At 42.4% G+C, this 15,160-nt stretch overlaps 1 protein-coding gene across 1 annotated transcript; it reads left to right on the forward strand.

Annotated features, from left to right (window-relative positions):
- Positions 1–736: 736 nt before the first annotated feature.
- On the forward strand, positions 737–2,546 carry LOC147314595 (protein FAM200C-like). The gene is made up of 2 exons (XM_086260397.1): positions 737–1,145; positions 1,870–2,546. Exons 1-2 carry the CDS (start codon positions 737–739, stop codon positions 2,544–2,546), a joined length of 1,086 nt encoding a protein of 361 aa, XP_086116523.1.
- Positions 2,547–15,160: the final 12,614 nt, after the last annotated feature.

Here is a 15,160-nt window from a genome sequence, read left to right on the forward strand (position 1 = left end):
TGCACTTGACAAACAGAAGTCTTTCACATCTGTTTTGTGCTACACCTTTTCAGAATGTCTCAGCCTGCACTGGCATTCTTCATACGATGGATTCATTGTAGCAGGGTGTGATCTAAACAGCAGGTTCAAAATCGGCAGAGGAGGTAATAGTGAAGGGAGCCAACACCCACCGGATAGCCAAGCACTGCTTTACAGGTACTGCTGACGTTCCTGGGCCTGGAGCAAATTCTCCCATCATAACCTCCCCAATATTTGTAGCTTTGCTCTCAAGTCTTTTGAATTTCATTTTTACTTATGGGCTTGGACCTTCCTCCTAGTTTTTTTTAAATTTTTTTATTAAGTCTAACACCCCCTGCGGCTTCCTGCCAAACAACAACTCAAAGGGGGGAAAAAATCCAGTGGAGGCCTGGGGCACCTCCCACACTGCAAACAACAGATGGTCTAGAGCAGTGGTTCTTAACCTGGGTTCGATCGAACCCTAGGGGTTCGGTGAGTCGGTCTCAGGGGTTCGGCAGAGCCTCCACTGCGGAGGTCGCAGAGGTCCAGCCGCGCCCGAATTATCGTGTAAATTTGTGATGACACGCCCCCTTCTGGCCATCACTGGCTGCAGACGATCATGCTACACTGCTTGGCCAATCAGGGCTGCGGGGAATGTAGCGCGCGCAGTAGTCAACATGTGAATGTCGTGGTAGTACTTCGCGTGATTTTTTTTTTAACATTTTAATCCATACTAACTATGTCGGGCAAAAAAAGAAAGTGGTTGGACGAATATGTACAATATGGATTTACATGTATCACAGAACGTGATGGGAGTGAGCGTCCTATCTGCATGATTTGCAACGCCAAGTTGAGCAACTCTAGTCTCGCACCGGCAAAACTAAAGGAACACTTCTTGAAGCTGCATGGAGACGGGGAATACAAGAACACAACACTTGCTGAATTCAAGGTGAAGAGAGCCAGATTCGATGAAAGGCCCACTCTGCCTGCTCTTGGATTTGTACCCGTTAACAAACCGATCCTCACAGCATCGTACGAAGTTGCTTACCTGATCGCAAAGCAGGGCAAGCCACACACCATTGGTGAAACACTCGTGAAACCAGCCGCGTTAAAGATGGCAAATCTGATACTCGGAACAGCGGCCGAAGGTAAATTATCACAAATTCCTCTTTCAAATGACACCGTCAGCGACAGAATAGAAGACATGAGTAAAGACATCTTGGCTCAAGTAGTCGCCGATCTGATTTCAAGCCCGGCAAAATTCAGCCTTCAGCTCGATGAGAGCACAGACGTTGCTAATCTAAGCCAGCTTACTGTTTTTGTGCGCTATGTGAAAGATGACATGATAAAAGAAGATTTTTTTATTTTGTAAGCCTCTTACAACAACAACTAAGGCAGCCGATGTGAAGAAGCTTGTGGATGACTTCTTCGGAGACAACAATCTTTCATGGGACATGGTTTCTGCAGTTTGTACAGACGGAGCTCCCGTCATGCTGGGAAGAAACTCTGGTTTTGGTGCGCTAGTAAAAGCCGATGCACCACACATCATTGTGACTCATTGTATTTTGCACAGGCATGCATTGGCAACAAAAACCTTGCCTCCAAAAATGGCAGAAGTATTAAAAACCGTGGTGGAATGTGTGAACTATGTGCGAAATAGTGCTCTGAGGCACCGCATCTTCAGTGAGCTGTGTAAAGAAATGGGCTCTGAATTCGAGGTACTTCTGTACCATTCTAATGTTCGGTGGTTATCCCGGGGACAGGTGCTGAATCGTGTTTTTGCCATGCGTGTGGAATTAGCCCTGTTTTTGCAAGAGCACCAACACTGTCATGCAGATTGCTTCAAAAATCCTGAGTTCATTCTCATTTTAGCGTACATGGCTGATATATTCGCAGCTCTCAATCATCTCAATCAGCAGATGCAGGGTGGTGGAGTCAATATCATAGAAGCGGAAGAACACCTGAAGGCTTTTCAAAAAAAGCTAACGTTATGGAAACGACGAACAGAGAACAACAACTTTGCAAACTTCCCCCTTCTGGACAACTGTGTAAGTAAGGTCGAAGATGTGTCTGGAATCGGAGATGTTTCTGTATCCACGGAACTGAAGCAAACAATTGCAACGCACTTAGATGAGCTTGCAAAGTCTCTCGACAGATATTTCCCTACAAGAGAGTCATATCCAGCATGGGTGAGACAGCCGTTCACGTTTGCTGTTGAGACAGCAGATGTCAATGATGAATACCTTGACGAAATCATTGAAATTCAGCAGAGCCAGGTTCAACAGCAACTCTTCAGAACAACAACACTCTCAACGTTTTGGTGTCGACAAATGGACAAGTATCCAATTATTGCTAAGAAAGCCCTGGATTTTTTTATACCATTTGTTACAACATATCTTTGCGAGCAATCCTTTTCGACGATGCTGGACATAAAAACGAAGAAAAGGAACAGACTTTTCTGTGAAAATGACATGAGACTGGCACTTGCCAAGGTGAAGCCACGCATATCTGAACTGGTCTCTCAAAGGCAACAGCAGAAGTCACACTGATTTGCAGGTATGTAATTTGTTGTAAGTTCATGCATTGTGTTGGTTTTGTTCTTTGAACAAGGTGATGTTCTTGTACGGCTCATTTTGTGCACCAGTAAAAAAACATATCTATGTCTTGAATTTGAAAAAAAAAAAAAAATTTCACTAAAGAGGGGTTCGGTGAATGCGCATATGAAACTGGTGGGGTTCGGTACCTCCAACAAGGTTAAGAACCACTGGTCTAGAGGATGAATTGTGTTCATCCTCACGAATTAACTTAGAAATCATGGGCTTTGATTAAAGTCTTATTCAGCCCACTCTATTAGGGAGTAATTCTCTGGTAGCCCAAGCAGAGGACCACCAGAAACAGCCAGATCCTTCCCTAGAGGTGTCCTTGAGCATTCACCCATTCACACCCATTCGCACAATCACGTTTTCCTAGGTGCTTTCTAACTGACATTCATAATAATAATAATGGATTGGATTTATATAGCGCTTTTCAAGGCACCCAAAGCGCTTTACAATGCCACTATTCATTCACTCTCACATTCACACACTGGTGGAGGCAGCTACGGTTGTAGCCACAGCTGCCCTGGGGCAGACTGACAGAAGCGAGGTTGCCATATCGCACCATCGGCCCCTCTGGCCAACACCAGTAGGCAAGTAGGGTAAAGTGTCTTGCCCAAGGACACAACGACCAGGACAGAGAGCCCCGGGATCGAACCGGCGACCTTCCGGTTACAGATACGCTTCCCAACCCCCTGAGCCACGGTCGCCCACGGTCACACACATTCATACTCCGATGGATGCATCGGAGAGCAATTTGGGGTTACTTTATGTGTAAGTTCAATAAGGAAGAATTATGGTCTCACATCTGTCTGCTTCCAGGTGCTGCCGGCTAAATCTAAGCTTTATCACTCATGCTTTTCCATGATGTTAAAGACTGCAGCAGACTGCATCAGTGTGCTCTAAAATCATTGGCCTGCCTGTCAGAACTCTGGCACAGGTTTTCAGTCTACAGGCCCTTAGAAAGGCAGCCAAAAACATCAAAGACCCCTCTCACATTTCAATGGCTCCCCTCTGGCCTCCGGCTCCGCTGTATTTCCTGCAGGACTGAGAGAAGGAAAGCCACCTTTTCCCGAAAGCCTTTTTAACTCCAGCCAATAAGACCATCTCACACACCCATAAACGTAAACACTCTTTTTATACTGCCAACACTTTACTCACTTACAGTTATTTATTAACCTTTCACTCAACTTAAATTTAAAACTGTGTATATACTGTATATTCTGTGTATTTATTATCTCACTCTTATTGCCTGTTTATACCCTGTCCTTATCTTCAACGTCATGCTGCTCTGTTGTATCTTAATTGCCCCTTGGGGATAAATAAAGTCTTTCTGATTCTGATTCTGATATAATTTAAATCACTCAGTGACCAGACGTGCAGAAAAATACAAGAACTTGTCTTTTGAATAGCCGCTCAAGGAGTCGGATGCTTTGCTAGCTAAACTGCAAAACCAACAAGAATTTTTTTTTACAAAACTACACACATCCAGGTTTGCAGCTGGCAAGTTATGTCATATCCCACAAAATCTTAAAAGAGGAATTGAACCATCTTCTGATGGAAAGTTTATTAAAGAGTGCTACGTGGATTCTGAAGTGTTAATTTGTCCAGATAAATCAGTGCACTTGTTGAAGCCCAAAACAGACTTTAGTTTTCGCACTGAATGAGGAAAAATAAACTTCAAGACTTCTTTATCACTTCTTTTATTAAGTTGATTAAATACTTACATTTTCAAAACAACTATTCATTTCTTGTTGTGTGTTAACTAAAAAGAAATACTGATATAATTATTGTTTTCCCGTTCATATCTTGTATTTTCGACTATATCCTTAGTCTTTTGATTACCAATAGCATAATTAAAATTACATAAATATATTAGTGCTATCAAAATTAGCGCTTTAACGCAAATGAATCCGCCATCACGGTGAATGCGATTAAAATTTTTAACGCATTTAACGCATCTGGAGTTCTGTCAACGCATTTTGGGCAGTTTGTCCAAGTAGAGTTAACTTCGCACATGCATGTTGCTGGTCAGCAAGATACTGTGCCTCCCACACATTGGGTGGCACATTAATAAAGGATAGCTGGATGTTTACAGTACACAGCATTTTTGTGATAAATAAGGGATCTGGAACCGTTTTAACAAGAATTTGTCCTAAACATAAGTAGAAAGTGCCTATTTAAAATGCATGTGTTTGGCCATTTGATGCTTTACAGTCCCCAAAAGTGTAATGTTTTCTTTTGCCCCTCCACCCACTCATTTGCTGCCTGCTCTGGAGCCTGATTGTGCAAGAGGTTTCTTCCTGCCAAGAACTAACTCACTGAGCATCTTGTGATCAGCAGTATAATGACATTCTGAGTCAGCTGTAGCGGTAGAGTCACACAGCTGCCGTGAGAACTCTGCAATCTCAGCAAAAATAAATAGTCTCCTTTTGGGCATTAAAACTGTGAAAGACTGTGAACAATCATGAAGTAGCTTAACTATAAGACCAAACAAGTACAGTTTAACACACAAAAAAATTCAGAATGCCACTCATTATCTTCAGCTTGTGTTTTTTCATGCTTTTACATCAACCAGAAAATCTAATAACCCTTTATTTCGCATGACAGCATCATAAGCAAAACAACTACAGACATGGTTTTAGCCATTGCATTAAAAAAAGGACCTCAGTCTCTACTCATATATGTTTGTATGAATAAAAGCCTTAAGTATATGAAAGAACTAAGCTTTTGTAGCACAGAATGTAATAGTATTGGCATGCTAATGAAGTTTAATTTTCCTGTAACAGGTTAGTCAAGTATCATAAACCACAACTGCCATTTGCTTTGACATATTGTCACGGCCGGGATGGCCAGTGTGTTTGCGGAGCAAAATCAAAAGCAGACACGGTAGAGAGAAAACTAGGGCATAACAAAAAGCGAGACGTTTATTTGGCTGATAAGGAAAAAGAAAAAGAAAAAACAAAGGCAAGGCGAACTGGGGCAAAACTAAACTAGAAATTAAACTGGGAATATCTAAGACTAACTGTGAAAAATATGACATGAAAACGAGAATATATATATATATGTGTGTGTGTGTGTATATATATATATATAATATTCTGTAACTCTGTAACTTCTGTCGGTGCTGTGCTTTTTTGGAAATCGAATTTCCCAGAGGAACCCACCCGAGGGATTAATAAAGTTCTATCTAATCTAAGAACATGAATCTGAGCAGAACCATGAAAAAAAACAAGACTTGAGTAAAAAAAAAACATGAACACGAACCTGACGTGACATGAAGCAATACAAACAGATGACCCAACACTGAACAGAGGGAGACGTAGGACTTAAATACACAGGAGGATAATGAGGGAAGTGGTGGTGGTGTGTGTGTGTGTGTGTGTGTGTGTGGGGGGGGGGGTACAGCTGACACAATGAACATGATGTCACAGGGGAAGCAAAAGTGAACACACTGAACAGGGAAACAACACTTTCAAAATAAAACAGGACACATGAAGCAACATGAACTGGGACAAGCAAGCTTGACACAAGAGACAGAGAGAGGGAGCGAGAGAGGAAAAGGAACAGAAAGGGGAGAGACACAAGGGGAACCTACATAGACAAGGTGATAAAACATGACGCACAGAAAAAGACTCATAAACAATGAGACATAGACGATAACGTAAACTAGACTAAACTTCAACTAAGACAAACTAATAATAACCCCAGACCTTAACATTATCTCATAAGTAATCAAAAAATACAAAATAATTCAAAATGCTGGGTCACAGACCCGGCCCCCTGACACACTTACTGATCCATAACGATTCTTGTGCATGCGCTGCATATCCCCGATGTTCACATAGCTGATAAAAAAGAGCACACTAGGTAATTCATAAAAGAATACAAAGATAAACCAAAAAACAATCTCAAACACATCGCAAAGAGTGTCCTACTGTTATTGTGCACTGTGAGCATTTGTATTTGATTTTCTTTTTGCCTCTTGCAGACAGACGACTGCGAGGATGTTAAGAGGACTACATAGAATCCTATACAAATCTAAACACACACTCATTTTTCCACGGTTTCCCTGTCTGGAGCATTCAGGTAGATGTGTCTTTCCAGAAGACCCTACAAAACTCAGAGAAATTGAAAGAAAAAGGCTGAACATGTATGGCTTGTTTGGAAGGGTTATCAGGATAAAGTGTCCTTTAGCTAGACAAAACTAAAATGGAGATGTTTGGGTAAGATGCACAGCGTTATATTTAGCAAAAACAAAACACAGCATATCAGCACAAACACCTCATACCAGCTGTCAAGCATGGTGGTAGAAGGGTGATGTTTGGGCACGTTTTGCACAGGACCAGGGCACCTTGCAGTCATTTCATCAACCATGAACTCCTTTGTATATCAAAGTAATCTGGATTAAAATGTAACGTCATCTGTAGCTTGCATCAGCTCTAAATTTAGCAGAGCATAAAAGCATACAATGAGAAAATTATATTTTATTTGTGCAATATTGCTAGACCCCTTTACTGGCCCTATAAATCTCACAGGTTCCATTTTTAACAAGTTTTTGTTTAAAAACATCTGTTAAAACCCCCTTAAACCTAAAAATCAAATATTTGTAAAGCATGCCAAATGTCATGTCAAAGGTCTGTGATCTAGTGCTTGTGTTTTTCTGGTTTAATTTATACTTTAATATTATTTATGGTTCAGTTTCCTTGTTTTTTCTAGTTTAGACAGTTGTATTTCTAGTTCTGAGTTTCTTGTTTCATTTAGTCTGTTTCCCTTTGTGTGCCTCAACAAGACAAGACAGGCTAGACGTGAAGTTCTCCCTGGTTATTCATTTGTCTGCCAGTCATTTCTCTTGCTCCATCTGCTCCCCTTGTTCGGTTAGTCCATGTCTTCATGTGTGTCTTATGTTTCCTGTTTGACTTTGACAGTTTCACATCCTTCCTCCCTTGTCATAATGTTTGATCTCTCCCAGCTGTGTTCTGTGTTTCTGCATTCCTCATTAACCCTCTGTGTATTTAAGCTCTTTGTCTTCCTGTGCTCGTTGTCATGTCGTCCTATGTTGCTGTGTGTTTCCTCCATGCTACTTGTTTCCTAGTTGGCTTCTAGTTCCTGTTTCCTTGTCTCCCAGTTCTGAGTTCCTTGTTTTTAGTTTTCAGTTTGGGGCTTTGTTTACCCTTCAGTAATTTTTGTCACAGAAAATAAAAGCTGACAGAATAAGAGAATTTGATTAAAAACAAAACAAAAACATATTCACTTTACAATTATTATTTTCACTACTTGTTGTTTTAGTATAGCAAATGCACACATAGCAAGTTTAGCAAAGGGAGCACATTAGAAGTCTGTGGCGAAGTCTGTGCGAAGTCTGTGGTCCCCACATGCTTCAAAAGATCCACCATCATCCCTGTGCCCAAGAACAGCAAACCCTCATCCCTGAACGATTACCGGCCAGTTGCACTGACCTCGGTAGTAATAAAGGTGTTTGAGAGGCTGCTGAAGAACATCATCTCCTCCTCCATCCCAGACACCACAGATCCGCTGCAGTTCGCCTACAGATCCAACAGATCCACAGAGGATGCCATCGCCCACGTCCTACACACCACTCTCAGCCATGTGGACAAGAAACAGGGTAACTATGTGCGAATGCTGTTTGTTGATTACAGTTCAGCGTTTAACACAATAGTGCCCTGCAGACTGTTCACAAAGCTGAGGGATCTGGGACTTAACAGCCGTCTGTGTGCATGGGTGTTGGACTTCCTCACTGGCAGAACTCAGGTGGTGAGGGTGGGCAGGTGCTTCTCCAACAGCATCACCATCAACACAGGAGCACCTCAGGGATGTGTCCTCTCGCCACTGCTCTACTCCCTCTACACTTCAGACTGTGTGGCCACCCATGGCTCCAACACCATTGTGAAGTTTGCTGACGACACAGTGGTGTTGGGTGCCATCTCCAACAACGATGAGGCGGCCTACATGGATGAAGTGAAGAATCTGGCATCGTGGTGCCAGGACAACCACCTCCAGCTGAACGTCAGCAAGACCAAGGAGCTGGTGGTGGACTTCAGAAGGGGTCAGCACAGAGACTACAAGCCCATTATCATCAATGGAGCTCCAGTGGAGAGGGTGCAGTCCTTCAAATATCTTGGTGTCCACATCTCCTCAGACCTGACATGGACTGCCCACATTCAGGTCCAGACCAAAAAGGCTAGGCAGCGCCTGTATCACCTACGACAACTGAGGAAGTTCAGGGTCTCTCCAAAGATCCTCAGGATTTTCTATACAGGCGCTGCGGAGAGCATCCTCACACAGAACATGACATCGTGGTTTGGGAACAGCTGTGTGAAGGACCAAAAAGCTCTCCAGAGAGTGATCCGTACAGCAGAACGCTGCTGCAGGATTGCTCTCCCCCCGCTTCAGGACACCTACACCAGGAGATGCCGGACTAGAGCAGCGCAGATACTGAAGGACCCGTCCCATCCTGGCAACAAACTGTTCCAACTTCTGCAATCTGGTAGAAGGTTCCGCATCTTCCGGGCAAGGACAGAGAGACTCAAGAGGAGCTTCTATCCCCAAGCCATCCATGCTCTAAACACACACACCCGCCCTCTCACATCATCTATAATTGACTGAGTCAGGACTCTTCCAGACACTAAACCAAGGCACAATGTACATTTCAATTCCTTTAATTTTAAATATGTTTATATTGTCTATCCTGTAAAATAGTCAGATGTCTATTCATATTAATGTACAGAATTCACCTGCTTGCTGCTACTACTGCACATTCACCCAATGTATATACTACATATATATATATATATATATATATATATATATATATATATATATATATATATATAATGTTTTTCCTCTACATCCCCCCCAATTTTTTTGCAATTGTCGAGGAGCGTGTCAGGCTACATTTCACTGTGTGTTATACTTGTATAACTATGCATGTGACAAATAAAGAACCTTGAAACCTTGAAACCTTGAAGAATTAGGAAGCTTCTACCTTATTCACAAGGAGTAACCACAGCAGACAGCACCACATATATGATTTATCAGAATTTTCTTTTTAACACCAAATGCCTTTCCTGACAAACCACTAAAGGGATTTGTATCTTCTGCTGCCAGGAACTCTTCAAACCTTTTTAAGTTAACATGCTAGCACTACAGTTAGAGTCCATAGACTCCTTGGGTGGCAGCAACTTGGTGTGGTCTATTTCTTAAGTTTCTCTTTTCACATACCAGGCCAGATCAAGGGAATATCCTTTTAGACTTACTGGCTGTAAGCAGTAAGGACCCAGGACACAGACAGCTGTAGTGAGAATTGTTTTGTTTTTCCTTAGTGTTTGGCTGAGTTTGCAGGTGGTGACTTTCCAACTGTCACCACCCACACTCTCTCCAGATCCCAGCGTCAATGAAATGGACGATTCAAGCCGCAGACTGTACCACCACAGGGGTTTTTTCCCAGAACCAGAGGGGGAAAAAAATACTAACTACCACAATAAGTACAACTGGGACTAAAAACTCTGGCTGGGCATTTCTTTATTTTTATTTTTACTTGCAAATAATTACAAAAGCAGAACCAGATTGATGCTAAAGCAACGGGAAAGTGGATTTTGTTAGTGATGCTGTGGATGATGTTGCAGTAGAGTCTATAAGAAGAGAGATTGTAATCATTTTTACACATTCATTTCATCTTTATTGTGTGCTAGTTTGTGAAAACTATAGTTGGCAAAACTAAACTCATCAAAGTGGATGCATCAAATACAAAAAACAATCAGAGATCACTGCTATGCTATGCTATGTTATTACACCTCAGGGTAATCAGAGATTAACATGATCGAAGCAGCAGCATTTATTGGACATTAGAATTGTTGGAGGTTATTAAATCTCAGGACCAGAGGTCACCACCATGCTTAGACACTAATCCTCACCAATAGTTATCAAAAACCAGCAGTATCAAGTTCAATTCACCTTAGCAGCAGGAGGTCACCACTGTGATGGACATTGAGCCTCTTGTGCAGTTGGTGTTGTCTAATCCAAGGAAAGACAGGAACAGGAAATGCGAAACTGGGGAAAGAAATACATTTTCAGTGCGCAAAGAAGAGAGAAGCTGAGTCAGTGGAAAATGGTAATGTATGCAGGGGAAGTGGTGAGGTTTCATTTCCTACCGATGGTGGAGGATGTGGTCTACCAAGACAGATTCTTTTTCCATTTTTGTTATCTCTTCCAACCTCTGTTTTGTATTGTTAATTGCATTAATCAGGTTGGTTCTCCCAAGTTCATGAGAACATTGGATGGTGATTATTGGTCATACCGTCTAAGAGGGCACACAAAATTAATTATTAACTAATACTATTAACACAGCATTGGGGTAAAGACATTCTTCGTCTTTGGTTTTTATGCCCATCAGTTTGAAAAAGTATGCTTGGCTCCAAGTGACATAAGGTTTGCATCAGATGGTCAGCAGAGCTAATCTACAGGGTGGGCCATTTATATGGATACACCGTTATAACATGGGAATGGTTGGTGATATTAAAGTCCTGTTTGTGTCACATTAGTATATGTGAGGGGGCAAACGCCTCAAGATGGGTGGTGACCATGGTGGCCATTTAGAAGTCGGCCATCTTGGATACAACTTTTGTTTTTTCAATAGTAAGAGGGTCATGTGACACATCAAACTTATTGGTAATGTCACAAGAAAAACAATGGTGTGCTTGGTTTCAACGTAACTTTATTCATTCATGAGTTATTTACAAGTTTCTGACCACTTATAAAATGTGTTCAATGTGCTGCCCATTGTGTTGGATTGTCAATGCAACAGTCTTCTCCCACTCTTCACACACTGATAGCAACACTGCAGGAGAAATGCCAGCACAGGCATCCGGTATCCGTAGTTTCAGGTGCTGCACATCTCGTATCTTCACACCATAGACAATTGCCTTCAGATGACCCCAAAGATAAAAGTCTAAGGGGGTCAGATTGGGAGACCTTGGGGGCCATTCAACTGGCCCACGACCACCAATCCACTTTCCAGGAAACTGTTCATCTAGGAATGCTTGGACCTGGCACCCATAATGTGGTGGTGCACCATGTTGCTGGAAAAACTCAGGGAACGTGCCAGCTTCAGTGCACAAAGAGGGAAACACATCATCATGTAGCAATTTCAAATATCCAGTGGCCTTGAGGTTTATATACCACATCAAACTATCACTTTTGTTGTTCCAACAGTCTTGGAGGGATCCATCCAATGTGGGTTAGTGTCAGACCAACAGCGGTGGTTTTGTTTATTAACTTCACCATTCCCATAAAAGTTTGCCTCATCACTGAACAAAATCATATGCGTGAACTGAGGGTCCTGTTCCAATTTTTGTTTTGCCCATTCTGCAAATTCTGTGCACCGATCTGGGTCATTCTCATTGAGATGCTGCAGTAGCTGGAGTTTGTAAGGGTGCCATTTGTGAGTAGCTAATATCCGCCGAAGGGATGTTCGACTAATGCCACTCTCCAGTGACATGCGGCGAGTGCTACGCTGTGGGCTCTTGCTGAATGAAGCTAGGACAGCCACTGATGTTTCTTCATTAGTGACAGTTTTCTTGCGTCCACATTTTGGCAAATCCAACACTGAACCAGTTTCACGAAACTTAGCAAGCAGTTTGCTAACTGTAGCATGGGAGATGGGTGGTCTCGTAGGGTGTCTTGCATTGAAATCTACTGCAATGACCCAGTTACTGCGTTCGTCAGATATCAACACAATTTCGATTTTAACCTCTTCGACATGTCAATGGAAACTTGTAAATAACTCATGAAAGAATAAAGTTACGTTGAAACCAAGCACACCATTGTTTTTCTTGTGACATTACCAATAAGTTTGATGTCACATGGCCCTCTTACTATTGAAAAAACAAAAGTTGTATCCAAGATGGCCGACTTCTAAATGGCCACCATGGTCACCACCCATCTTGAGGAGTTTGCCCCCTCACATATACTAATGTGCCACAAACAGGACTTTAATATCACCAACCATTCCCATGTTATAACGGTGTATCCATATAAATGGCCCGCCCTGTATAATCCACCAGGTTTCCTGTCTGATTATTTTAGTTCCCTTTCATCTCCAGTCTGCCCTAGTTTCATCTCTGGTTCTTGCCCCCACCATCTCCTGTGGAAATCAGTCTTGTCTCCATATTTGTTTACCTTCTGTCTCACCAGTCATGTTCTCTTGTCGGTCTGTTTGTGTGTCTCAATCTCTGTCTCAGTGTTAGTTTCCTGTTTTATTGTGATACCCCTTGTCTCAGGTGCATTATGTTTAGTTTTGCTTCCTGTGTCTTGTCAGTTAGATTCTGTTTAGCTGTGTTCTCTAGGTGTGTCCTTGCTTTCCTGATTCCCTGCTGTGTACATATTGTCTGGGTATCCCTCCGTTCTTTGTCACATCAACATAATTCATTCCCCGAGGTTATGTGCTCTGTGTTCATGGTGCCTCGACTTGTTTTTAGTCATAGGTCCTGATCCTGGCCATGCTCCTTCATAGTTTTGTATTTTGTTCTTAAGTTGATGAATTTCAGCAATAAAGCTGTGTTGGAGGTCATGTCAGCCTGCACGTGGGACGATCTTTCTGCTTCCACACAACCACCCCGGGACAATTTTATTCTTTGGAGCCTCGCAGGAATAATGCATGAGATAATAATCAAAGTGTTTTTATTGAGTTTTCAGAAAGCATATCATTCATACAGAAAAGCTCGAACTCAAGTCCTACCGCACAGTGTAAGACAAAACTATACCCAGACAGAGGAAGAAAAGAAAAGGGGAAAAAAAAAAAAAAAAAAAAAAAGGGGGGGGGGGGGGGGGTTGCCAGTTATGGAGTGGAAGGAAACTCATCTTCAAAATAGGAAATGAAAGGCTGCCAGACCTTAAAGAATTTCTTGGTGTTGCCCTGTATAGTAAATCTGAGATGTTCTAATTTGAGGTGTGCCATCACCTCCTCCACCCAGCGTTTATGGGATGGCGGTGTTGCCTTTATCCAGTTAAGTAGAATCAATCTCCTAGCCAGCAATGAGGCGAATGCTATTGCCTTCCTCTGAGAGGCTGTTAGTTGAGTTTCCCTCTGTGCCACACCAAAGATGGCTGTCAGAGGCATTGGTTCCATATCCTTATTAGAAATGAATGAGAATGTTCTAAAGATGTTAGCCCAAAAGTCTTTCAGCCTGGAACAAGACCAGAACATGTGGCATAAGTTGGCTGGTACCTGTTTACATCTGGGGCAGGTCGGATCAGCCCCCTGGTACATTCTTGCCAGTTTCTCCCTTGACAAATGCAGTCTGTGCAACACCTTGAACTGTATCAATCCGTGTCTCACACATATAGAAGCAGAGTGTACTAGATCTACAGCCCCCCCCCCCCCCAGTCAACCTCTGAAATGTCCAGCCCCAATTCTTCCTCCCATTTCCGTCTTACATTGTCCAGGGAGGGGGAAGCCACATTCTGAATATGTGTATATAGCGTGGAGATTGTCCCCTTAGCAGTCGGATCTGTGTCCATCAACTCGTCTATCCATCCGCTTTGTGGAAGCTCGAGGGAGGGGCTGAATGACTTTTTCACAAAGTCCCGAACCTGGAAATATCTAAAGTAATTAGTCTTGGAAGAGATTCCATAGTCCTTTTCCAGTTGAGCAGCAGATATAAAAGTACCATTTTTAAAAAGATGTTTGACACATTCCACCCCAGCTCTATGCCATTCCCTAAAGGCTGTTCCCCCGAGGGCTGGGGGAAACAAGTGATTTCCATAGATGGGAGCAGACAGGAGGGCGGTTCTGTTTTTAAAATGTGATCTGAATTGAGTCCAAATTTTCAGAGAATGAGATACCACCGGGTTGTTTGTGTAAAGATGTTTGCTCAAGGGTAGAGGAGCGCAGACCAGGGAGCGCAGGGACACTGGACTAGAGACATACCTTTCCATATGAACCCATATTGGGGTTTCATCCTCATCCAACTCTTTGACCCAAAATAACAACTTATGTATATTAGCAGCAAAATAGTAGTGCATATAGTTCGGCAGAGCCAGACCTCCCTCTTCTTTCTGTCTCTCAAGAAACTCCCGTCTTATCCTGGGGATAGTTTTTTTCCAAATAAAGGCAGACGTACATTTGTTCAATTCCTTAAAAAATGATTTAGGAATGAAAATCGGTATCGTCTGAAATAAATAGAGGAGCCGCGGCAGTATAATCATTTTAACAGAATTTACCTTCCCTGCTAATGATAAGGGGAGCGACGCCCACCTTTCCATATCTAATTTCGCTTTGTCCAGTGCAACTTTAAAGTTATAGTCCAGTAAATCTTTATACTTACTAGTTACATTAACACCTAAATATGCGAATCTATCCTTATGTATTGCAAAGGGATAGGCCCGGAAAGAAAGTTTCCTCGCCTGTTTATTAATGGGGAAAAGAACACTTTTGTCTAAATTAATTTTATAGCCCGACACCCTCCCAAAATCTTTGATAATACCAAGGGCCACCGGGATACTAGTGGCAGGGTTTGACAGAAAAAGGAGGAGATCGTCAGCATACAAGG

This window comes from Aulonocara sp. 'chitande type north' Nkhata Bay, linkage group LG14, assembly GCF_057382095.1.
Source record: "Aulonocara sp. 'chitande type north' Nkhata Bay isolate Kocher_YH1m ecotype deep benthic linkage group LG14, A_spYH_male_GT1.1, whole genome shotgun sequence".
Lineage (NCBI taxonomy): Eukaryota > Metazoa > Chordata > Actinopteri > Cichliformes > Cichlidae > Aulonocara > Aulonocara sp. 'chitande type north' Nkhata Bay.